Raw genomic sequence first — 25,755 nt, 5'->3', positions numbered from 1 at the left:
TAAAAAAAAAATAAATAAATTTTGAATTTATAATTTTATGTACAGAATTAAGTAAATTAATGAAATAATATGGAAAAATAAAGTAAAATTGTAATTAAAAGAAATAAATAAATTTTGAATTTTGAATAATTGAGAAAAATAAACTTTTCGGCTCACTTTTTGTTTTCCACAAAACGGAGAATATGTGAAATTCCAACATATTGTACATGGCAAAGATAATAACAGCAGCAAGCGTTGCTTTTGGAATGAATTTGAAGGCTGATGTTAAAAGACCACAAGCAAGAAGAACTATACTTCCGGTGACAATTCCGCCCATGGGTGTCTTAACACCTGAGGCATAGTTGACAGCTGTCCTCGTAAAACTACCCGTCACAGGCATAGATTTCACAAAGCTCCCCATGATATTACACAGGCCCAGTGCTATCATCTCTTGGGTGGCATCTAACGATCTTCCTTTTGCTGCAACAAAAAGATTTATTCAAAAGAAACGAAAAACTTTTTGTCATCGACAATGCGAAAACAAGCGACACTATGAGACATCTACAACTTTTTTTTTTAGAAAAGTGCGTTTTATTTCCGCACGGTGCAGAACGCGGGCAGACAGAGTTGCCATAATCTCAAAACTAGTAAACAAAGGAAATAAGACAACAAAGTTAAATTAAATTTTTTAAATTGTCCACGAAATCTATATTAATAATCGTTGTATTCCGGTAATCTGTTCGCAGTTTGAAGTTAGTTGTTGTTTGTTTTTTTATTTCCCAACATTTTTAATAATTTTTCCTTTTAAATATTTACAATTTTAAAATTAATGTCATGAAAATCATTGAATTCTTGCGAAGAATCTTACAATTTATAAAAATAATTAGATTGTTTTGAAGAATTTTATCATATAATTTTTGAAAATAATTGAATGTTTTGAAAAATTTTTATTAAAAATGTTCAAAATAATTGGATTCAATCGAAAATTTTTATTAAAACGTTTAAAATAATTCATTTTTCTTGAAAATTTTATAAAAACTGTTGAAAATAATTGAATTTTATTTAATACTTTTAAAAATAATAAATAATTTAATTCCTGCGATGAATTTTACAATTTAAAAAAATAATTGAATTCCTCCAGAGAACTTTATTATTAATGAAAATACCTGAATTCCTATAGAGAATTTTACTACTTATAAAAATAATTGAATTCTTCCAAAGAATGTTACTGTTTATGAAAATAATTGAAATTTTGCAAAGAATTTAATCAAAATTTTTAAATATAGTTGAATTCTAGAAATTACTTAAAATTCTGAAGTTATTCAATTTTTCAAGAATTTTATTGAAAAATTGACATAATAAAATTTTTATAAACAAATTGTGTCATTATTTAATTTTTATAGAAAAAAATTCAATATTTTACAAGAACTTTCTTAAAAATTTGGAATTAAATTTTTAAAATATCTAAATTATACCTACAGACAATTTTAGAAATAATTGCATTTTTGAGATTAAATCACCTTTAGAATAATTTTTTAAATACATAATTGAATATTGGAAAGTATAATTGAAATTTCTTAAGTTTTAAAGAAGATATTTGAATATTTTTCAAGAAATTTATTAAACGTTTTGAAAATTTAGGAATTTTTCAAGAAATTTTACAGAAAAAACATTTTGAATAACCAGAAGGAAACGAGATGGAAAAAAATTGAAATAATTGAAAATAATTGAATGTTTGCAAATACTTTACTTTTTAGATAAATAATTGAATTGTTTCAATGGATTTATTCAAATTGTATTGAAAATAATTCAATTCCAGCGAAGAATTTTATTACAGTACATTGTACTTAATAAGTCAATTTTTTAAATTTTGATTATAAATTTATCAAAAAATTTTAATTTGATAATAAAAAATCTTGTAATTTGCATTTAATAAAAAAAAAATAAAAATAAAAGACAAATTTTTCACTGAAATATAGAAAATCTCTTTCTCCTGAATATTCAAAATCTTCCAAATCTAACTTACCGAATGCTTTTCCAATGGCAATGCTTTCCAAAATTGCAATAAACGGCACTGATGCGATACTACTGCCGAGCGTTGTTGTCATATCCAAAAATGTGTATGTTTTATTGTTGAAAATTGTGGAAAACGGCGGCGGTGAAAACGGTGGCAGTCCCTCAGTTATATTTCCAGTTATTTTGAATGGAATGGAATTATTCAATGAAAATGAATAAGCTATAATGGTTCCAGTTATCACGACAATGGCGTTTCGACTCAAACTTAGAAGCCACAACACCTTCTCAAAAGATGAACCAAACTTCTTCCCAGGTAAGTTCTTCATTTTAGCCAGATTCAAACAAAAATAACAAATTAATAACAAAATTAAAATTCAATAAATCAAACGTATAATTATATTCAATCTTTCGCATTTATAATTCATAAAATCTTATTTTCCTAACTATCTTGATAATACTTACTTTAAGCTCATTAATATTTCCGAATATCAATTTTATGAAATAAACTCAACTAAATTTACGAATGTAGATAATAATTAATTTTTGGCTTTATTTAATTCAAATAAATTAATTAATAATGAATTATTATTGACACAAATTAATTATTTTTGATACAGTTATAAAATATATTTTTATATTTGAATATAGTTTAAAATTAATGTATTGAAAATCATCGAATTGTTGAAAAGAATTTTATCAAAAAATTTAATAATAATATTGAACTCCTTCGAAGAATTTTTTTTTGGAAAATAATTAAATTCTTTCGAAGAATTTTATTACTTAAAAAAAAAGTGAATTCTCGCGAAGAATTTTGTTAAAATTTTTGAAAATTCTAATTAAATTCTTTATGAAGAATTACTTCGATTTTTTTTTAATAATTGAGTTTCTTTAATAATTTTAACTAAAAATTTTGAAAATAATTGAATTTTATATGAGCAATTTCTTTTTAGTTTTTAAAATAATCATGTTTCTTAATAATTGAAATTAAACATTTAATTATTGAATTTTATTAAAATTTTAGAAAATAATTGAATTCTTTTGAAAAAATTTATAACGAATAAAGAAAAAAATTGAAAATTATTTTGAAAATAATTGAATTTTTGCAAAGAATTTTACCATTTATAAATAAAATTGAATTGTTTTAAAGGATTTATTAAAATGTTAGAAAATAATTGAATTTTTTTTAAAAAATATTATTAAAATTAAATTTTTGCTAAGAATTTAACTATTTATTAAAATAAAATTGAATTGTTTCGAAAGATTTATTAAAATTTTAGAAAATAATTGAATCGTTTAAAAAAATTGTATAACAAATTAAGAAAAAAAATTGAATCCTTTCGTGGAATTTTTTTGAAAATAATTGAATTTTTGCATAGATTTAATAACGAATTAAGAAATAAAACTGAATTCTTACATGAAATTTTTTTGAAAACATAATTGAATTTTTGCAAAGAATTTTACTATTTATAAATATAATTGAATTGCTTACAAGAGATTTATTAAAATTTTGAGAAAAAAGTTGTATTCGTTCGTGAAATTTTATTAAAATTTTGTTTAAAAATAATTGAATTTTTGCAAAAAATTTACTATTTATAAAAATAATTGAATTCTTACGAACATGTTATAATTTATGAAAATAATTGAATTCTTGCGAAGAATTTTATTAAAATTTTTGAAATTAATAAACAAGATTAATTAATTAGTAAATTAGTTAATAATTGAATTTTTTGAAAGTTTGAATTTGAAATTATTCAAAAATTTCGTAATTTGCTTAATAATAATAAATTGAAGACTACGTTCCACGCGTAATATTTGCTAGTAATAATAATAATACTACAATAATTGATAATAGTATAGAAGTTGCTATTCCAATCGAAAAAGATTTTTATCAGTGAATTTTAATTATACAAATATCCTTATTAGTTATTTATATTTACTATAATATTGAAAATTTATCAAAACGAATAGACATTTATTTAAAGAGTCTCTCAAAAGATCACAAAACTGATACAATCAGTATCACTTTTATAATCTTTTTAAACAATATCCATATAACAGATAAGAAAGTAAAATCACGAATTGATCATTTAAATACAGCAAACACTACAAAAAAGTCTTATTTTGTCAGAATGAAATAGCAATTTTAATTTTGATTCGATATCTCCAAAATATCACCTTTTTTTATTGCTGACAGTAATCTTTAATTACTGCTGACTTAGAATGATTTACAAGAAAGTATATTTATACGTAAAAACATGTTTATTATTCCTGTTCTCGACAATAATTATTATCTTACTAATTTACGTCACTTTTCCTGACATTTTTTTCACTTTCAATTAGATTTTCTTTATCTTACTCAAAAATGAGTTCGTTTTTTTTATCTTAAGGTCATGTTATTCAGTGGTCACGTGTTCCCATAGTAAAGTATATGGAGCACGTGACCACTAAATAACATGACCTTAAAAAGTATAAAAGATTTTACCTTTAAGCCAAATAGGGCCATAATGCACAGAATTCCTAAAGTTGTGTCCCACAATTTTATTTCGGAAAAATTATTCACTAATTTCATCACAGCATCATAGACGGACTCGCTCCTTCCGCTGAGTCCAAAGAGGGTTCCAACTTGTGAGCATCCAATTATTAGTGCCGCTGCATTTGTGAATCCACAGATTACAGGCATACTAATGAAGTCCACGAGAAATCCCAAATGAAAAACGCCCATTAGAGTTATTAAACATCCAGTTAAGAAGCAGAGGAGAACCTAAAATTTCAGGAAAGTCTTTTTATTCTTTCTAATTCTATTTAATTCTAAATTAATTTTTTAATTCAATTAGTTAATTATCTAATTGAATTCTTTAGAGGGAAAATAGAAAAGTTAATAAATTATTAGAGCAAAAGTAGAAAAATAAATAATTCAGAGGGAACAATAGAAAAATTAATAGATTACCATTTAGAGGGAAGAATAGAAAGATAAATAAATTATTAGAGGCAAAAGTAGAAAAATAAATTATTTAGAGAAAAAAATAAAAAAGTATGTAAATTATTAGAGGAAAAATGGAAAAATAAATAAATTATTAGAGGGAAAAATAAATGAATAAAAATTTTCTTCCCTGGACAATTTTAATAATTACTTACGGCAACATCTGGACCCATTGTCTTTACATACGGCAAAGAAAGAAGAGCCATTATTGCAGTCGGACCTACGGTAATATCTTTACTGCTTCCAAAAAAAAGATAAACGAAACACCCCATAAAACTGCTGTAGAGTCCATACTGAAACATAATAAATAAATATTTTCTTAATAATGAATCAAAATTTATAAATATACTAGAAAATGTTACGCGCGCTAGTGCGCGGAACCTGATAATCAATTTACTATTATTATGCAAATTAAAAAATTTTTTTGTTTTCAAATATGAAATTTTTAATAATTTTAGATTCAAGCTTTAAAAAAATTCAATTATTAACTAATTTACTAATTAATTAATCTTGTTTATTAATTACAAAAATTTTAATAAAATTCTTCGCAAGAATTCAATTATTTTCATAAATTATAACATGTTCTTCGTAAGAATTCAATTTTTTATAATTATAGTAAATTTTTTGCAAAAATTCAATTATTTTCAAAAAAATTCCACGAAAGAATTCAATTTTTTTCTTAATTCGTTATAAAATTTTTCAAAAGAATTCAATTACATTTCAATTCAATTTCATTTAAGTAAATAGTAAAATTCTTATCAAAAATTCAATTATTTTCTAACATTTTAATAAATCCTTTGAAACAATTAAATTTTATTTATAAATAGTAAAATTCTTTGCAAAAATTCAATTATTTTAAAAAAAAATTTCATGTAAGAATTCAATTTTTTTCTTAATTCGTTATAAAATCTTTGCAAAAATTCAAATTTTTTAAAAAAAAATTTCATGTAAGAATTCAATTTTTTTTTCTTAATTTCTTATAAAATCTATGCAAAAATTCACGAAAGAATTCAAGTTTTTTCCTAATTCGTTATAAAATCTTTGCAAAAATTCAAATTTTTTAAAAAAAATTTCACGAATGAATTCAATTTTTAAAAAATTTTTAATAATATTTCTCAAAAAAATTCAATTACAAATTTTATTACATACTTCAAAACAATTCAATTATATTTATAAATAGTAAAATTCTTTGCAAAAATTCAATTATTTTAAAAGAAATTGACGAAAGAATTCAATTTTTTTTCTTAATTTGTTATAAAATCTATGCAAAAATTCAATTATTTAAAAAAAAATTCCACGAAAGAATTCAATTTTTTTCAAAAAAATTCACGAATAAATTCAATTTTTCTCTTAATTCGTTACAAAATCTATGCAGAATTCAATTATTTTCAAAAAATTTCACGAAAGAATTCAATTTTTTCTTAATTCATTATAAAATCTTTGCAAAAATTCAAATCTTTTAAAAAAAATTTCATAAATGAATTCAATTTTAAAAAAATTTTTAATAATATTTTTCAAAAAAATTCATTTATTTTCTAAAATTTTATTACATACTTTGAAACAATTCAATTATATTTATAAATAGTAAAATTTTTTGCAAAAATTCAATTATATTCAAAACAATATTTTTTTACGAAAAAATTCAATTTTTTTCATAATTCATTATAAAAAATTTCAATAGAATTCAATTATTTTCTAAAATATTTTAATAAATTCTTTGCAAAAATTCAATTATATTTCTAAATAATAAAATTCTTTTCAAAATTCAGTTATTTTTAATACAATAAGCCTAATTTTAATAAAATTTCATGAAAGAATTCAATTTTTAATAGTGTTTTTCGAAAAAACTCAACTATTTTCTAAGATTTCAATAAATCCTTCGAAACAATTCATTTATATTTATAAATATTAAATTTTTTTTCAAAAATTCAATTATTTTCAGAAAAATTTCACGAAAGAATTCAATTTTTTTCCTATTTATTTATAAAAAATCTTTGCAAGAATTCAATTATTCTCTAAAATAATATTAATAAAGATCAATAATTAAATGTTTAATTTCAATTTTTAACAGACACGATTATTTTAAAAACTTGAAAGAAATTGTTCATAAAATTCAATTATTTTCAAAATTTTTAATTAAAATTATTGAAGAAACTCCATTATTTAAAAAAAAAAATTCAAAGAAATTCTTCAAACAGAATTTAATTAGAATTTTCAAAAATTTTAACAAAAGTCTTCGAAGGAATTCTATTATTATCAAATTTTTTGATAAAATTCTTTGCAACAATTCGATGATTTTCAATATATTTTAATTTTAAAATTGAAAATATTTAAAAAGCAAAAATTAGTAAAAAAAAAGTTATTAAACAAAAAACCAAAGAAGCATTTCCAATTTTTGTTGAATTAAAAAAGTTCCTACAACATTTTTTAAATCTCCGGGTATTAATAAAGAAAAATTAATTACATTTTTAGCTGTATGTAATTGTAAAGTCCTAAAATAATAGTTTTCGGAACTGAGGGTCGACGTTAACTTCAGGGGCATGAAAAATTACTGCGACTTTTACAAAAAGCAAAAAAAAAAAATTAAACATTCAGAATCTTTGTAATTTATTTGTTAAGTGACTCAATATTTCTGCAATGAAATTTCCACTTATGGGCATTTGAACAATTATTACGTCAAAGTTTTAAAACACATGCTTTGCACAAATCGTGACGTCATCTTTTTGTACAAAAAAACTATGTTCGTTCCAAAAAGTTTCTTATATCGTTTCTAGAAAGTTTCATTTCTGACAAATATAACGTTCCAAAACATTTTAAGAACATGGATGTTTCAATAATATTCTAAAACATTATTTCGCGGAAATGAAACGTTTTTCGAACGAACATGATTTTTTGTCCAGGGGAATAATGTTCAAATGTCCTAAAAGAAGAAATAAAAAAAATTGATTCAATTTCAAAGTTCAAAACTTCAGAACATTAGAAAGATGTTTTTAATCACATTATATTATATGTAATTTGAACTTTTTCGTAAAAAATAAATCGACTATATAATAGTGAAGAAATTATATAGACAGTTTGGGATATAAATACAAAAATCATTACTCTTGTAAATGAAATGAAGAATAAATAAATTGTGTGGTAAAGTACATACATACAGTGTACATACGGTTTTACGGATTATTGAAGAAGGAAAGTAATGAAAAATCAGATAATCAGAGTGTGTAAATATAAACACTTACCTGAGCAGGTAATCCCGCAACTATGGCGTATGCAATTCCTTGAGGAATAACTGTCAAACCGACAGTAAATCCTGCGAGACAGTCCTGCAGGAATTTATTGATGGAATAATTGGGAAGCCACGCAATAATTGGAATCCTTCGCCGAAGGACATCTTTCACGTCACAACGTGAAGATGTTTTCATTTCTCTTCCTGTAAATACAAGAAAAAAAAATATAGATCTAGCAAAAACTATTTCATACTGTTTAAAAAGAATAAAACAATTTTGTAATAATTCATAACCTAATGTTACATTTTTCTGTATGATTCTGCTTCTTGAGTCATGAGGAATCTACTGTTAACTAAAAAGTTTTAAATTGCAACGAATTAATATCCAAAAATGTGGATCAAATCAAAAATTGATCTAAATTTTTGCTATCAATTTGATCCAGTTTAGTATCAATTTGTCACTTTCAAGAAAATTGGGTCTTTGTATGTCTTACTGTACTGAGAGAAGAGTTTGATTTTGATAGCAAAACATTCGGTTGGTATTCGAGAAAATATTTTTCTTATCTCAGTAAAATTTTGATTTGTATTTAAAAAATCAAAACCAGGGTGGTCAAGAGTTTCAGTTTATCAATTTCCCTGACATTTCCCTGGCAATTTACAGACATTAAAATTATTTTCCCTGACAAAATTTTTTTTACAGGAAAATATGAAAGTTTAAATATAATAATAATTTTCCGAAAGTTCTTCGAGAATTAAATTATTTAAATACGAAAATTCAATTTTTTATAATAAATTATAACTGTCCATGTTTTTTTCTTCAGTTTATTAAAGGTATAATACTTATTTTCAAAAAAAAATAATCAAATTTTTGAAGAGTTTTAATTGTAAATATGACCATGATTTCTAAGAAATGTTAATAAGTCCAAAAAAGTAAATTTTTATTTGCTTTATTAGAAGATAATTAAATCTTAAAAAATTATGATGAAACATTCTAAGAATTAAGTAGTTTTTAAAAATATTTTAATGTAATTTTTCGAAAACAATTGAATATCTTAAGAGTTTTTGTATTATTTAAAAAAAAGACTCATTATTTTTTTGATAAATTTTAATGAAATATTTTTAAATGATTTTTCTAAAATGTTAAAAATAATACTAAAATGTTATTATTTTTTGTATGTATTTGAATTTTCGTAAATTAACTATTAATAATTTGAATGTTCTTTCATTCACTTCTTTTCATTAAAAGACTAAAATTTTGTTAAATATTATCTTTTGTCAAATTGAAATTATGCAGATTTTTGTTCTATAAGAAAATTAGAAAATTGTTAAACAACTGTGATTAAGAAATAAAAAATTTATTTATTTTGCATTATTTTTCTTTATGAATCACAATTTTTTTAACAAAATTATTATTTTGTTTTAGAAAAAGAAGAGAAATATTTGCACAATTCCTATTTTTAATCTTATTTTTGGAACAGGATTTTCCACAAGAATTAAGATATTCAAAAATTTCAAATTCAAACCTTTTTTAAATTAAACTTATAAAAAAATTGTTATAAAACTTGAAGTTATCAAAATGCTCCCAGTCGAAGACTCGGAGTGATCGATTTCTTCATGTTTTCTAATAAAACAAAAAATCTTTTTTCCTGACTTTACTGACAAAAATTTTGTTTTACTGACATTTCCCTGAATTTACTGACATGTGGCCGCCCTGAAAACATGTTTTTGTTGCATCAAGAAAATCCAAACTGATTGGCACGAACAAAAAGTTTCTTTCTTCTTCTTTAGTTATGTCAAACAAATTTTGGTTTGGACAAAAACAAAAATATTTTTGTTGCTTGAAACTAATTCGTTGTCAAAAATTTGATTGTTGACAAACTCAAAGCTAAACTCTTTTCTCTCAATCAGTTCACAATTTTTCTAAGGATATCAAATTGAGACAAAAAGCGAATTTGGTTAAATTTGGTTAATAAATATTGTGTCTTTTTAATTTGAATTGAAACTGAAATCCGTAACGTTTTTAGAAACGAAAACAAAAAAAAAGACGAATATTTCGTAATTCATGTGCATTAAGTATAAACACCGAAATTATCGCAAAATACTTTAAATTTCATATAGAACTTTATGATGCAATTATAAACACACATGAATAGTTATTAGAAAAATAAAACTATACATATACTAAACAAACAAACAAAATTTTCTTTGTCATCAAAAATTGAACTCAATATTCCTAAACGAGATTTATATTTATAAAAAAAATGTCTACACAGTAAAATTTTCAATTTAATATCACAAAAGGAATATTTTATATCAGATAATAAATTCATTTGTGTTCCTCGTTCGAAATGTCTAAATTTTATTATACTTTATATATATATGAAAGAACATTTCCTGAAATCGCACTGAAAATTTTATCTGCACTGTTTATATACAAATCGTAACATAAAAACCCACTTTTTCGTAACAATAACAAATATTCCTGTTTTGAAGCAAAATTGACTGTAATAAAACCCCCAAACGAAAAAAAGAACAAACACTATATTGTTTTCTCAATAAACTTACAAAATTTGTGAAAATCGTTTTAACAGTACTTATTATGACATAGTTTTTCAGAATAATTTCCAATTAAACGGACATTTAATTTTTTCCTTAGATTCACTGTCTTTTTTTTAATATTTAAATGATTTGAACATTTAAAGAATTTTCAATTTTTTTTATAGACACACTATTTATATACGAGAAGCGTCAATTCGACAAATCGACTGCTCGCTACGAAAGTTAATTAACTACTAATACGATAAGAGAATGAACCAAAACTGATAATGGTTAATTATCTACAACGAGATTTCTGTTTATAATCTCCTGTAAGATAAAGACTTAATTATGAAAAATTAATTCTCATCTTCCTATTATTTTGTCACAATGTAAGAAAAAAAATTTGTTACGATCATTTTTATCCTAATTACATAATGACATTCTCTGAAGAAAGGTACCTGAGAAGTGAAACATTTTAAGGTTATGTTTATCAATTTTACCTTACTTGAAAGTTTTTGTGTTTAAAACAAAAATGGGTTTTTATCGAATATTTTGGATCTAATGAAGAGTTCATCATTCAACTCTTCATTAGATCCAAAATATTCGATAAAAACCCATTTTTCTTTAAAATTAACACTTATTAGACACTGCTTCTTCCTTTCTTCGGAGCGTGTCACATATTTCGAAGAAATCACTGAAAAAAAATACTAAAATAGAAAATTCATTCGCCTTCTAAGGACAATTAGATTTAGCTAACAATTCTGAAGAGTAGTCCAAGCCAAAAAAAAATCTCATTAGTAATATATAACCTAAAAATTAAGCTACCTTTCGGAATCAAAAGAAGAAATTTTCCTGAAAATACCTCTCGATTTTCCTCGCCATAAGAAAATTAGCCACCCTTTTCCTTGACATTCATAGTTTCTCAATTTTGCCCCTCGTGAGTCACCAGAGTCACTTTAGCGCTTTTCAAATATCAGAATAGGGACAATGAGTGCAAAAGAGAAGTTTCTCCACTCTCTCTCTCTCTCGCTCTCACTATCCCCTCCCCACTCTAACTCTGCTTGACTCTAAAATCGAAGTGTCGAACCAGTCGCAGTTTGCTTTTGCCCATTTAGTTATTTGAAATGTGTGCTTGACAATTTCTTTCCTCAGGCCTACCCGCGTACCTTTTTTCTGAAGGAAGAAGACAAGAAGAAAAAAACTAAAAGGGATTTTCGACCTTCCAACTTTATTGCGAGACAAATAAAAATTTCCCCGCATCTTAAAGAACAAGTTTCCCCTATGGTTTTGAACCTCAAGTTGATAATAGATGCCGATATTTGAAAAGGTAAAACTATTTTACGGGTTTATGGTGCTATAAAGTGGCGACTTTTTATCCACACAGGCATCTGTTAGGCAGTTGGTTGGTTTTTCGGCTGCAAGGCGATATAAATTTCACTTTTTATCACTTTAGGTAAACAGTCAACGATATAGACTATAGTTTTAAATGTTTGTAATTCGGATGAATTAAACGAAAATTCGATGCAGTGAGAATAAAATTGTACAATTAGTCGCATATTCTGCTGTAGAAAATTCAGCTAGCTTTGAAAGTTTGGATTTTTTAACTCAAAAAATATTTTTATGCACTGAACTTTTGGCGTCGAAAACTATTATTCGCAGCGTTTGGAGATGAGAATGTCGCTAATTTCACTTCTTTTATTCACCACTAGTATTAAATTAGTTTCTGGGGCACATTTCAAATCTGAAATCTTTGAAAAAATAGTTTCCTTTAGCTTTCACTCCAAAAGGGTATGACTTTTACAATGGAAGGCATTTCATTTCAAAATTTAATACACTAATAGCCCAGATTATTAATCCTATATAGGCTATTCGATTTCTGCTACAAAATATTAATAGCGTTCGTAGTAAATTGCCACAGGAGAGGAGAATAAGTTAGCTTACAATTACATTAATTTCTGTTGGTTGGAACAATTTATTAGTGACACTATTAAAATTTTGTAGCAGACATCATATAGTCCAGGTTTAATAGTCTACAGATTAATTTAATAAACATGTTTATTAAATTTTGAAATGAAATATTTCTACAATCGCATTGGGAGCACTGTTAATTTAACAGTATCAAATTGCAACGAACCAAAACTGTGGATCAAATCAAAAATTGATCTAAATTTTTTGCATCAATTTGAACCATTTTAGTATAAATTTAATATCTACTTTCAAAAAACTGTCAGGGCTCGAACCAGTGAAAGTATTTAAAAATACAGACTTTACGGAATAAAAATGAAAAATAAAGGACCAATTACTGACAAAAATATAACCACTCCGAGTCAAATAAGAGAACATTTTACTTAAAACAATAAATTAAATTTTTTGTAACTATAAAACATGAAGATATCGATAACTTCGAGTCTTTGACTCGAAGTGATCAATTTCTTCCTGTTTTATAATAATTAAAGATGACCGAGTGATAAAATTATTATCAATTCAATTATTATTTTCTAGAATTTTTAACTAAAATTCTTCTTTAAATCGATTATTTTTAATAATTTTCGTAAACGTTCTTTGACAATTTTCTAATTCATTTGTTTACAGTATTCAATTTTATGAAAACTTTTTCAAAAAAATGAATATCAAAATTCAATTATTTTTAAAAATTCTCGCTATATTGCTTTTAATATTCAATTATTATCTAAAATTTTAACTGAAATTAATTTTTATATCAATTTTTATTAAAAAATTCTACTATAGAATTCAATTATTTTTATTAGAAAATTCTACCATAGAATTCAATTATTTAAATAAAAATAAAATGCAAATAAATAATTTATTGAATAATTAAATGTTTTCTAAAATTCAATTCTGATAAAGAATTTTACCAACAAATTTTTAAATAATTGAATTCTATCGACGAAATTTAATAAAAATTTTAAGAATAATTACTGAAAAATAAATTTATAGCTATGAAAAAATGAGATAACTCTTGAAAATAATTGAATTTCTGCAATAATTTGTAACTTTTCCAAAAATAATTTTTTTTTGTGTTTTTAACTAAAATTCTTCTATAAATACATTATTTTTAATAATTTTTGAAAAAGTTCATTGAGAATTTTCAAATTCTACATCAGAATTGTAAGTTAAAAATATGAAAAATTCAAATTTTCAGAGATTTTAATCTGAAACCTTTTCAAAATTCAATTATTTCTAAAAATTCAAGCTCTAATGTTTTTAATATTTAATTATAATCTAAAATTTTAACTGAAATCTGTTTTTAAGTCAATTTTTATTAGAAAATTCTACTAGAATTCAATTATTTAAAAACAATAATAAATAATATATTGAACAATTAAATATTTCAAAATTTTTCCAAAATTATTTGGAAAATCTTTCTTGAAATTTAATTCCCATAAAGAATTTTATTAACAAATTTTAAAAAAATTGAATTCTTTCGAGAAATTTGATTAAAATTATATTAAAAATAATTTAAATTCTACGATGAGTTTTATTACTTGTGAAAATAATTGAATCCCTAAGAAGAATTTTATTATTTTTGAACAATATTTGATTTTTTCGAAGAATATTATTACTCTTGAAAATAATTGAATTTCTACAATAATTTGTAACGTTTACAAAAATAATTTTTTTTTGTTTTAAAAAAAAATTCGCAATTATACTTTCTCAAGAAAAATTAATTCTACAGAATTGTTAGTTAAAAATATGAAAAATTCAAATTTTCAAAGATTTTAATCTGAAACCTTTTCAACATTCAATCACGGAGAAAAATATAAAGTAACTTTTACTACTTTTATAGTAAAAAATTTCCGGTAAAGCATTTCTGGTAATTTTTACTACTTTTGGAGTAAATTTTGCTACGTTCGAAGTAAATATTTGTAAAAATTAGTAAAATTTACTTCGAAGGTAGCAAAATTTACTCGAAAAGTAGTAAAAATTACCAGAAATGCTTTACTGGAAATTTTTTACTATAAAAGTAGTAAAAGTTGATTTATATTTTTCTCCGTGATCATTTCTAAAAATTCAAGCTCTAATGCTTTAAATATTGAATTACAATCTAAAATTTTAACTGAAATACATTTTTAAATAAATTTTTATGAGAAAATTCTACTAGAATTCAATTGTTTAAATACAAAAAAAAATGTATTGAATAGGTAATTACATATTTCTTAAAATTGAATTCTCATAAAGAATTTTATCAATAAATTTTTAAATAATTGAATTCTTTTGACGAATTTTAATAAAATTTTTAAGAATAATTACATTTTTCAAGGATTTCGATTAAAATTGTATTAAAAATAATTAAAATTCTGCTCATGAATTTTATTATTTATGAAAATAATTGAATTGCTAAAAAGAATTTTATTATTTACGAAAATAATTTAATCCCTGTGAAAATTTAATTATTTATGAAAATAATATTGAATTATTAGGAAGAAATTTATGGAAAAAATTTGTAAATAAAGAAATTCCTGTGAATTTTTTTTATTTTTTGAAAATAATTAAAGGTTTGTGTAGAAATTAAAAAATTTTTTTTAAATAATTCAATTCTTTTGAAAAATTTTATTAGAGTAGTAAATACCTATTAAAAATCATTGAATTAAGGAAAATTTTTAAAAATAATTGAAATTTTGCCAAGAATTTTATTAAAATTTTGGAAAATAATTGGATTTCGGAAATGTATTTAATTATTTCTAAAAATAATTCAAATTTTGATGAGAATTTAAAGAAATTTTTGTACATAATTGAATTTCTGCGAAGAATTTTATTACTTTTGAAAATAATTGTATTTCTGCAATCATTTGTAATTTCTCTAAAATTATCCAAATTATATCGTACAATTTACGAACGGGAGTTCGAGCCCTGAACTGTGAGTCAAAATTGAACTCCCTTTTTATAAAGACAATTAATTACAGAATTTAATATACTATAATAGATATAGTATAAATTTGAAAATAGGATATACTTGACAGCTTCTCAAAATTTAAGAAAGAACAATTTCACCCAGATATCCATATCATTCTATCGCTCTGCACCTGTTTTTCCTTTTCCCAAATAAATATAGGATGTTTATACATATACATGTACGTGTTGGCTACGTGCACAAAAATGGGAAAATAAAAAGTTTACAGCACCTTTTCTGCACCTTGATATAATAAATTTTCTTCAAACTCTACAATATATGTATTAGAGTAGTATTCTTTTTATTCAACACACGGAAAAAGGAAACGAAACAAAGTTTTTACAGTCCGACAGTAAAAAAATTTGTTCTAATATAATTGAGTGCTTTCCTTGAGGAAGTTACTTTTTTTTTTGACAGAAGTTACAAATTTTCAAATTACCCTATTTTCTTGAAATTTATTACCTCTTTGTTAATAAGTTTATATTCGTAAATAAGAATCAAAAAATAAACTTGTAAACTATTGGAGTAAATAAATTTATTAATAATTTACATCCGCATAGTTTGCGAAAAGAGTTTTACAGCGAAACTATGTTACATGTTCAAAAGTTTTGAACTTAAATTTTCAATTTCTATTCTAAGCATTCTTTGAGAAGATGTAAATTTTTGGAAAAACTGGTCTCCTCTAAAATTGCGTTTGGGGTCCTTTGTTCTTTTGTCCCTTGCAGATAGAGGCTTTGTTGGGAAACATTTGAAATCTCCCACTGTCGGGTAAATATTATAAATTTAATTTACATAATACTTCCTCTTTTCATGAAACTTCATCAAGTCTATTGGACTTTTAGTCTACCGTCTATTGGGTTACCTGAGCTTCCTCGTCCTTTTACAAATACAAACTTTCTAAATAGTCGCGCAGGTAATGACAATAACGAAACCGTCATCAAGCAATTTGGTGCCTGTTTCAGAAGCACTTTATTCAAATTCGTAACAAATTCTCCACAATTTTTCTATTTTACTTATATTCCAGTATTACTATACAGAAATTGTAAATTTCAGTTACATTTCAGAAATTACAGAAACTTTTCATTTGTTAGATAATTCTATCAATGAAAAAAAATTCTTGGATCAAATTCAAAATCTATAAATTAAACCCAAATGGAAAGAGAAACAAATTTTTATAAAGTGCATAAAAAATTTTAACCATTAAAGTTAAAAATGAAGAAATTCAGAAAATAGGAAAAGATGAGTGTCGTATAGTATGTAATTTGAAACTGCAATTTGATAAGAATAATTGCCTTCAAGCATTGAGAGGAAAAGCTTTACGAACACGTTCGAGTGTGATGTCATGGATATTTTAATGAGCCTTTCAGCTCGACTCTTAAATTTTGTGAAATGGTTTTCGTTTCAAAAGAAATACACACTCGCACTTTAAAAACATATATACAAGGGGTCCTATTGAAAAAAAAGGATCGCGCACTATATATGCATTTTGTCAAAACACTGCTCTCTTTCTTTCAAAATTTATGTATAGTCCCTATTTTCGACCGCACGTCCGCACTAAATGATCCCTTTTCTATTTTCTAACAAACACGATTTGCATAACACCAATTCATCAAGTTTCTTGACTTCTTATAGTACAATAGAATCTTTAAAACAATACAATAATACAATATAAATAGAATACAATTTTTAAAAGTAGTGTTTCTCACAAGTTGCTTTACAAGAAAAAGAATCCTTGTTGGCTTGGCATAAACAGAATTTTGGTTATTTTAACTAGAACTAGCTTGCCCTTACTAGTTCCTCTAGTTGAATTTATTAAATGTTTCAAATGCATGAAAAAATATTTGAAAACATTAAAAATATTTAGAAACATTTAACACTGCAAAAAAATTGTCAAATTCGAACAAAAGGGATTTCTAAAGATTATTCCCACAGTGAAAAGCATTTAAAGCAAGCGATCAAATAGCAAACGAAACAATGCAATTTTTTCTCTCAAAAATTATTTTCAATTCTCCTCAGTAATTACAAAAAAGAAAGACTTTGAAAAAAAAAATCTTTTTTTTTTCAACAAGAGTCGAAAAATTTTTGTGAAATCCGGGTTAAGACTCTCAAGTTTGTTAAGTCCTCACATTACCCTTACATATATATCTGTTTTTTCTCTCTCATTTCATTGCCCTCTCTTCTGTGATATAACTTTCATCTCTTAATAGTTGGTCGATGAAAGCGCTTCATTTCTAACTACGGACCTGAAAAATTCCCCCATTACAAACTGAGAATTTATAACGACACTTTGTTCTTAGTATATGCTGTATAGTTAGGGGCCCTTTTAAATTTCAATCGATGGTCACATCTTTTAGGGTATAATATGTTTTCCCAGAAATTTCCTTTAGAGTACTTGAGCCATGTGGTCAGGGTTGGTATGGGTCTATAGAGAAAAAGAGAGAGAGAGAGAGAGAGAGGCCCATGGCCTTAGCTTATAGCTGTGTTCTTATGTGTTGGGAAATGAGAAGCATGGGTAGTAAAGAATGTTTAGAAGAAGCAGAATCAGTTTCAAAGAAGATCTCGAGAGATTAAGATCGATCCTCAAGACGACGTACCTAAGACGGTACTTTTGAAAATTTTCAAGCGAAAAATATTGTGATACAACAGTTCTTTTTACAAAATAATAGTGAAGTGATGTGTTTGTAAATTTTTTGATTCAAGTCAACAATTTTAGAAAGATTTAAACAATCGCCTAACAGTGGAATTCGATTAATGGAATTTATGTTAATTGTTGCTGATTATTTATGCTCAGAGTGAGTAACACTTTTATAAATATAAATGTGTATATGCTTTTGTCATAGAAAATTATTAGATACAACTTAAAAAACACTATTTTTGACATGTCTTTTTGGGATTCCTTTTGGGATTAATTGGGTTCAGTCGTTAATTTTAGGGATTATTGAAATTTAAGAAGATGCTAATTAACACAATTGAAGTTTGCTTAAAAGTACAGTAATCTAAAGTTTTTCTTGACAAATTAAAATGTAATAACAAAACAGTTTCATCTACGGATTGCAATTAAAAGTTCTTCCGCTTATTATCATCATTTTTCAGTAATAAATTTTTATTTTTTTGATTTAGAAGAAAATTCTTTTCGATATTTTTGATATTCTTTTTTCCTTCTTTTACTATTATTGCTTTTTATGTTTTTTTTATTTTTGCTTTTTATTATTGCTATTTTTGCCATAGATTCTGCCACTGGTTACAAAAAAAAAATTCTTTTTGCTATACTCTTTCTATTTTTGCAATTATTTGCTACTTTTGTCATAAGTTTACTATTTTATTAGTCACACATTGATAAATGTCCTCATTTATGCAAATTACTTTTACTGACAATCGAGATTTTCTCTATTCTTTGTGTAGTTTTTCAGTTTATGTAGCCTTAGATTTTTTTCTAATGAAATTCTTAATGAATGTTTTTAAAAATTAATAATTATTTATAGCAGAAAAAAATGAATAAGAGTGCTTATCAAATTTTCAAGCATTGCAAATTATTTTGCAGAAAGGTATACAGTACATCAACTCATGAAACATGAGATGCTGATAGATAAAAAAATGCCGATTAAGAACATTACGCTTCTAAAAGAAATTCATCCCGAGAAATGATTTCATTTGTTTCTTTTAAATTGTTTATAGATAAACTTTAATACCTCAATTATTAATAATTACAGTCTTTTATTAAAAGTGTAAAAATTATTTTTAACAATTAAATACTATGCTCTTAAAAGTATACATTTTTAACAAGTGTAATAAAATGATTAAAAGAAGGATTTAGAAGGTCAATGGACCTTCTAAATTTTTACAACTTGGTTCATTATTTTTTTAAAGATCGTGATTGAATTGTAAATTCTAATGTAAATTATGTATTTCATGTGATTAAAATTATCAGCGTGAAATTAAGAAATAGAAAAACTTTTTCCCCCCTAATGAATAGAAATTTCAGTTAAAAATATTCATTCTTTTTATTGTTATGAAAAAAAAATTCTCTACCTTTCTAGGAATGTATTGCGTAGTCCCAACCGTCTAAAGTCATAAAATGTGAAATGAATAACATTTCTGATACATCGGAGACTAAACACTAAATAGCCATGAACTCTATATACGGTGTCTTTATTAAAATTGAATTCATTTCACTCCGCAGTTAAAAGAATATGAGCCTAATTATTATTTTTTTATAGACATTCATTTCTCACATTGATTTTTACTTTTTATTTGAACCAAAAAAGAATGATTTTGATCTATTTGGAATATTTACCAATATTTGTTAGTTAGTAAAAATCGACTACAACCGATTTCAGGAATTTTTCATAAATTTATAAAGTTGTGCTGTAAATTTCTGTTAGACTCGGGTCATTTAAAAATGTATAATCTATAATCTCCTTGTACCGTAAACCCTTTCATCATCAATATTCTAATCCTTATTTCAGCTATGGTCCTGTACGACGAGAGGGGAGCATGTTTCGCTCAAACACCATTAGACGCAAACGAAACCAAACACACTCAATATAATAGTGAAAGAAAAGATAACTTTGGTTCTCCAGCATTAGCATCAGAGGCAATCTTAAGATCACACGGCGCAGTTGTCTCATCTCCAGATCTTAATTCGTTAAGTAACGAAGTTTCAAGATCACATTTAAGAGGACTTACAGACAAAGGGATTATGGGCTACGAGAACAATTTTCAGACATCTGAAAACCAAACTTCACTATCTTTTAGCGGTGATTGTGTAAATTACTCTCAGGAAATCAGCAAAACTCCAATATTGAAGGTAATTCATTGTCACGTCTGGTTAAAATGCTAATTTCTTTTCGAATTGAAGTTATAAAATCTTAATAAATCGAATTCTTATTAATTAACCTCTGCTTATTATTTTGTTAAATCTTAAATTGTTCTTATTTTGTTTCGTGTAGGAATCTATTGCCACATTTGACTTGAAAGAACAGATGCAAAAATTCAACAATTGTCAAGAAAGTGATATATTTATGGACGACATGTACCAGGCTCAGGATCAACAAAAGGATCAACAAGATCCACTTTCGTTTGAAAACGATTTTTTGGTACCGCCCGCTTCATATAGTGACGAGAACAAAAATATTGATAATCTTAATTATCCCCTGAATTACAGTAATTCCTTTCTAAGTGGTACGATTGAGAGAAGTAATAATCTCCCGGAAACAATAATACCAGACACCAATTCATTCAAACCAGCGCCGACAACATGTTCTAGTGATAACATCGATAAGAAGAATCTTCAATCAAATTCGACGCCAGAACAACCGGATCTACAATCCCTCCTGGATTTACTCGAACCTCCGCCTAAGAAACGTCGAGGAAGACCTCTAGGTTCAAAGAATTCTGATAAGAAAAATCAACCTGGCAACCAGGTTAAAAAAGCTCCAAAGAGAAAAAATAACACACCAAACCCACCACCGACACTAAATAACAAACAAGCAAGAGTTGGTCAACAAACTTATCATCAAACGTTGCCTTCATATCCACAAGTGCCTAAATTCACACAAGAGCGACCAGAACACTTTTTACAAACAAAGGGATATTTACCTCCAGTCCTACCTCAACAAAATGGATCCACCCAACAACCTCTTGGATTTTTACCCCAAAGTTCCGAATTTTCTCACAACTCACCACTTAACTTTACCCAACAATCGTCTCAATTTATTCAACAACCTTCTGGTTCTAAGCCTAAATTTTCTCCAGAAACTTCCCAAAACAATTTTTCGCCTCTGCCCCCAAATTCCCAATCCGACAATTTTTCCCACTTCTCCAATTCTCAAGTCTTTCCTCAACAGATTTCTCCCTATCAGACCTGTAACTACTCCCAGCAGCAATTACCAAAGTTCTCCCAACTATCGGCATCGCTAAAAAGTCCCCCACATTATTCCGACTACTACGGACAACCATCCGTAAATATGAAGACAGATTACGGACAAGTCGAATATCAGCAACAATTTCAAGACTACAAAACAGTGCCTAAAACTAATGTGCCATATCTACAACCACCGCCTAATTATTCCGAACATCTTTTCAAATACTCTCAACCATTTCCCCCCTATGGGAAAAATTTAGAGTTGCAGAATTACTATCAGAATTATCCTCAGTTTTACGATCAAACTTTCTGTGGCGAACAACTCGAGCAAGGGCAAAACTTTCCTCGATTAATTGACGATTACAATCAAATTGCTTCTCAGTTTCAAGGATCATTTCAAAACCAAAGACCTCAGGAACTTTTAACTCAAAATTCGCCAAATCCAAAACCGGAAATAACCGTATCAAATCCAATGTCGCTGCACAATCAACGATATCAAGTTCCGAATCATCAAAAGTGTCCAGAAGCAATTCAAAATAATCAGAATCGTCAAATTCCCAATCATCAACCGGTTGAAAATCAACAAGTGTCATTTCAGCAGTTTCCGGGACAAATGCCCAAATATTCCGACCCAAAAGGAATGTACGAACAAATGAAAATAAACGCAGAGTACGATCAGAAAATTGCAAAGAGTATGCATTTTCCGAATGGAGTTCCATATTCAGCGAATTATCATCCCGATGGAAAATATTACCCACCCTCTTATCAGGCTGATCAAAGTTTAAATCAACCAACAGAAAATTCTGGGAATAAATTTTTTCGGTCCTGGCACACACCTGAAGCCGAGGTACAAATAATTGACAAAGACAACAAAGTTGAGAAATTTCCACCAAACAACAGCAGTACGGGATTCATGCCAGTGAATACGGCAAATTTTGAGAAACGACAAACTTTTCATCCAAATTTCCCGACAATTAACAGTTATAACGGATATTCGCCGATGAGCAACACAACAAATTATCCAAAATTTGTCAGTGACAGTGAAAATCTTCTACAGGAAAAGAGTTCAAATTTTCATGATGCCGGAACAAGACAGTACGTAAATGACAAAAGTTTACGAATGAAGCCCAATTTTCCAGAAAGTGCTAATTTTTTATGTAATACCGTTAATGCTACTTTGTCTTCCAAAGGTGAAAACGGTTTTTTATCTTCGAACGCAGCAAAGAATTATGTGAAATCTTCAAGGAGGAGTCTCAAGAAACCATTCCGTGAATACGAAAAAGCTAAGGAGGGAAATGTTGCAGGTCCAAATTATTTTCAACTACCGAATGGCGAACGTGTTTTATCAATCACAGCATCCTGGTTGGATTCACAAGCTAGAAAATCGGAGAAAACTGAAGAAGAATCTAGGGATTGGTTACTAAAATCGCCAGAACCACTTGAAATAATTTGTCCTGAGAGTAAAAAGAGAAAACGAACGGTATACAGAACGGAGTATAGACCTCATAAAGGGATTAAGTATGCTGTCAAAAGATACAGAGCCAATGGATTTTCAACCAGATCGCCCTGTCCAAAAATTAGGGAGAAGGATCCACTCGCATTGGACAGTGACGAAGAGACGGATACCGATGATAATGACTTCGATATTGACGATTACGAAGACGACAACAATAACAATGAGTTGGATAATCGAGTAGAGCAGGAGAAAGAAAGAAGCAAAGGAAAGGAGACAAAAAAGAATAAAGAAAAGAAAAATAATACACAAAAGGAAAATAATAGAGAAAAGGAAAAGAATAAAGAAAAAGAAAAGAATACACAAAAGGAAAAAGAAAGGAATAAACAAAAGGAAACGGAAAGAAATAAAGAGAAGGAAAGGAATAGAGAAAAGGAAAAGGAAACGAATAGAGAAAAGGAAAGGAATATACAAATGGAAAAAGAAAGGAATACAGAAAAAGAAAAAGAAAGGAATACAGAAAAGGGTAAAGAAGAGGAGATAGAAAAGGAGCAGACGAAAGAAAAAGAAGGAAGGGATAAACATGATAAGAAAGAGAAAAACGATTCTCAAGACACACAATATACGAAAGATAAGAACACTGAACATTTTGCCATTAATAACATAAATTCATGTGTTCAAAACAATAAAAATGTTTTAAAAAATTGCACAACTTCAGAAGAGAAAAATCTTCCGAGTGCACTTGATATTATCACAGGTCGTTGGACAAGAAAGGATGGTTTTAAAAAAAGTGAAATTCATCATCAAGGTCTTCCAAATCTCCAACTGATATGTAAGTCCGAGTTTAATAAAACAGCTAATTCGAAACAAACCAAAACATGTAATTTAGAGAACAAACGAAAACAATCATTGACCATCGAGTAAAGAAAAAACAAAAATTACTCACAATCAAAATTCGTTGTATTTCTCATTTTTATGAATATTTTTTTTTTTTAAATTCATAGACGCAAAGAAAACTGTTTTTATTTAGATTAAAAACGATTTAGATTTTTAGAAAAAAATGACCAAAAATGAAAATTTTCGGCATTATGATAATTTCTATCATTAGGATTATTATATTCTTATTCGTATTATTCTAGCAAAATGTTTAAGAATTTTTTTTCAAACTAAGAGTTATTTTAAGGCAACTATAAAGATTCAAAGAAAACAATATAGTATTACGACAAAAATGTGACAAGAAATATTAAAAAGAAGTATTTAATAAGTTGTATAAATAACCAAAGAAAACGTATAGATATAGATGTATATACAAAAAAATTTATATTTTAATAACTCGACTAAACAGTATAAAAATTGTAACATTTTTTAAAAATTTTTTCAACGAAAAGATATATTGAGAAAAAAGAAAAAAGTATGTTTGTTAATTTTATATACTTTGAAAGATTTAATAAATAATATTTTATAAAAAGAAAATTTTGCTCTTTTATTGTGTTTTTCTACGTATACAATGGGAAAAAAATTACTTGTCAATTATGAAATAATTATTTGATTCTATTGATTATTACAGGGCTCGAAGCAGTGAAAGTATTTAAAAATACGGACTTTACGGACCAAAAATTAAAAATTACGGACCATTTACGAACCGATTGACAAAAATAAAATCAGGCCGAATCAAATAAAAGAATATTTTACTTAAAACTAGAAATTCAATTTTTCATAACTATAAAACATGAAGAAATCGATAACTCCGAGTCTCCGACTCGAAGTTATCGATTTCTTCATGTTTTATAATAATTAATAATAATTATTAATAAAAATAATTTATAATAATTAAAATCATTATCAATTCAATTATTATTTTTAAGAATATTTATATCTAAAATTCTTCTTTGTATCGATTATTATTTTTAATAATTTTCGAAAAAGTTCTTTGACAATTTTCAAATTCATTTCTTTACAATATTCAATTTTACGAAATTTCAATTATTCGTAAATTCTTTAATTAAATAAATATTAGAAAATAGAAACTAAAAATAATATTTAAAAAAATGAATTAAACTTTTTCAAAAAAATTAATTACAAAATTCAATTATTTTTTAAAATTCACGCTCTATTGCATTTAATATTCAATTATTATCTTAACTGAAATTCATTTTTATGAAATGAAAGTCAATTTTTATTAGAAAATTCTACTAGAATTCAATTATTTAAATACAAATTTAAATGCAAAAATGCAAATAAATAATTTATTGAATAATTGAAGGTTTCTTAAAATTCAATTCCCATAAAAAATCGTTATCAACAAATTTTCAAATAATTGAAATCTATCAACGAATTTTAATAAAATTTTTAATAATAATTACATTCTTCGAGAAATTCGATTAAAATTGTATTAAAAATAATTCAATTCTCGTAAAAAATTAACAGGAATATAATTATTTTTAAAAATTTTAATAAAATTCTTGGCATAAATTAAAAATAACAAAATTCTTAGCAGATCTTCAATTACTTTAAGAAATTTTAATAAAATTTTTCGCAAGAATTTAAATATTTTCGTAAAATAATAAAAATCTTTGTAGAGATTCAATTATTTTCAAAAGTCTTAATAAAATTCTTTGCAAGAATTCAATTATTTTCAAAAATATCAGAATTTTGGCAGAAATTCAAATATTTTAAAAAGTTTAGATAAAACTTTTTTTTTGGTAGAAATTCAATTATTTTCAAGACAATTTTAAAAAAATGTCTCGATAAAATTCAATTATTTTTAAAATTTTAATGAAATTCTTCG

General features: G+C 25.6%; 1 protein-coding gene across 3 annotated transcripts in view; it reads right to left on the bottom strand.

The window, feature by feature from the left end:
• LOC122511162 (sodium-independent sulfate anion transporter-like) overlaps positions 1-25,755 on the bottom strand; it is a 34,786-nt gene that overhangs the window by 6,366 nt on the left and 2,665 nt on the right. Inside the window, exons 1-6 of one of the 3 annotated variants that reach the window (XM_043626233.1) lie at positions 10,767-10,992; positions 8,215-8,405; positions 5,131-5,268; positions 4,478-4,756; positions 2,006-2,315; positions 157-459 (exon numbers count right to left, since the gene is read on the bottom strand). In XM_043626233.1, coding sequence (XP_043482168.1) covers positions 157-459; positions 2,006-2,315; positions 4,478-4,756; positions 5,131-5,268; positions 8,215-8,397 — 1,213 coding nt within the window. In that variant the 5' untranslated portion in view covers positions 8,398-8,405; positions 10,767-10,992. Of the gene's footprint in view, positions 1-156; positions 460-2,005; positions 2,316-4,477; positions 4,757-5,130; positions 5,269-8,214; positions 8,406-10,766; positions 10,993-25,755 lie in introns of those variants that run through there. The other 2 variants (XM_043626234.1, XM_043626232.1) reach the window with 2 other exon arrangements.

Source organism: Leptopilina heterotoma, unplaced genomic scaffold, assembly GCF_015476425.1.
Source record: "Leptopilina heterotoma isolate Lh14 unplaced genomic scaffold, ASM1547642v1 Lhet_81, whole genome shotgun sequence".
In the NCBI taxonomy this organism is placed as follows: Eukaryota; Metazoa; Arthropoda; class Insecta; order Hymenoptera; family Figitidae; genus Leptopilina; species Leptopilina heterotoma.
The sequence above is the reverse complement of the archived record's forward strand: the minus strand, read 5'-3'. Positions and strand labels throughout refer to the sequence as shown.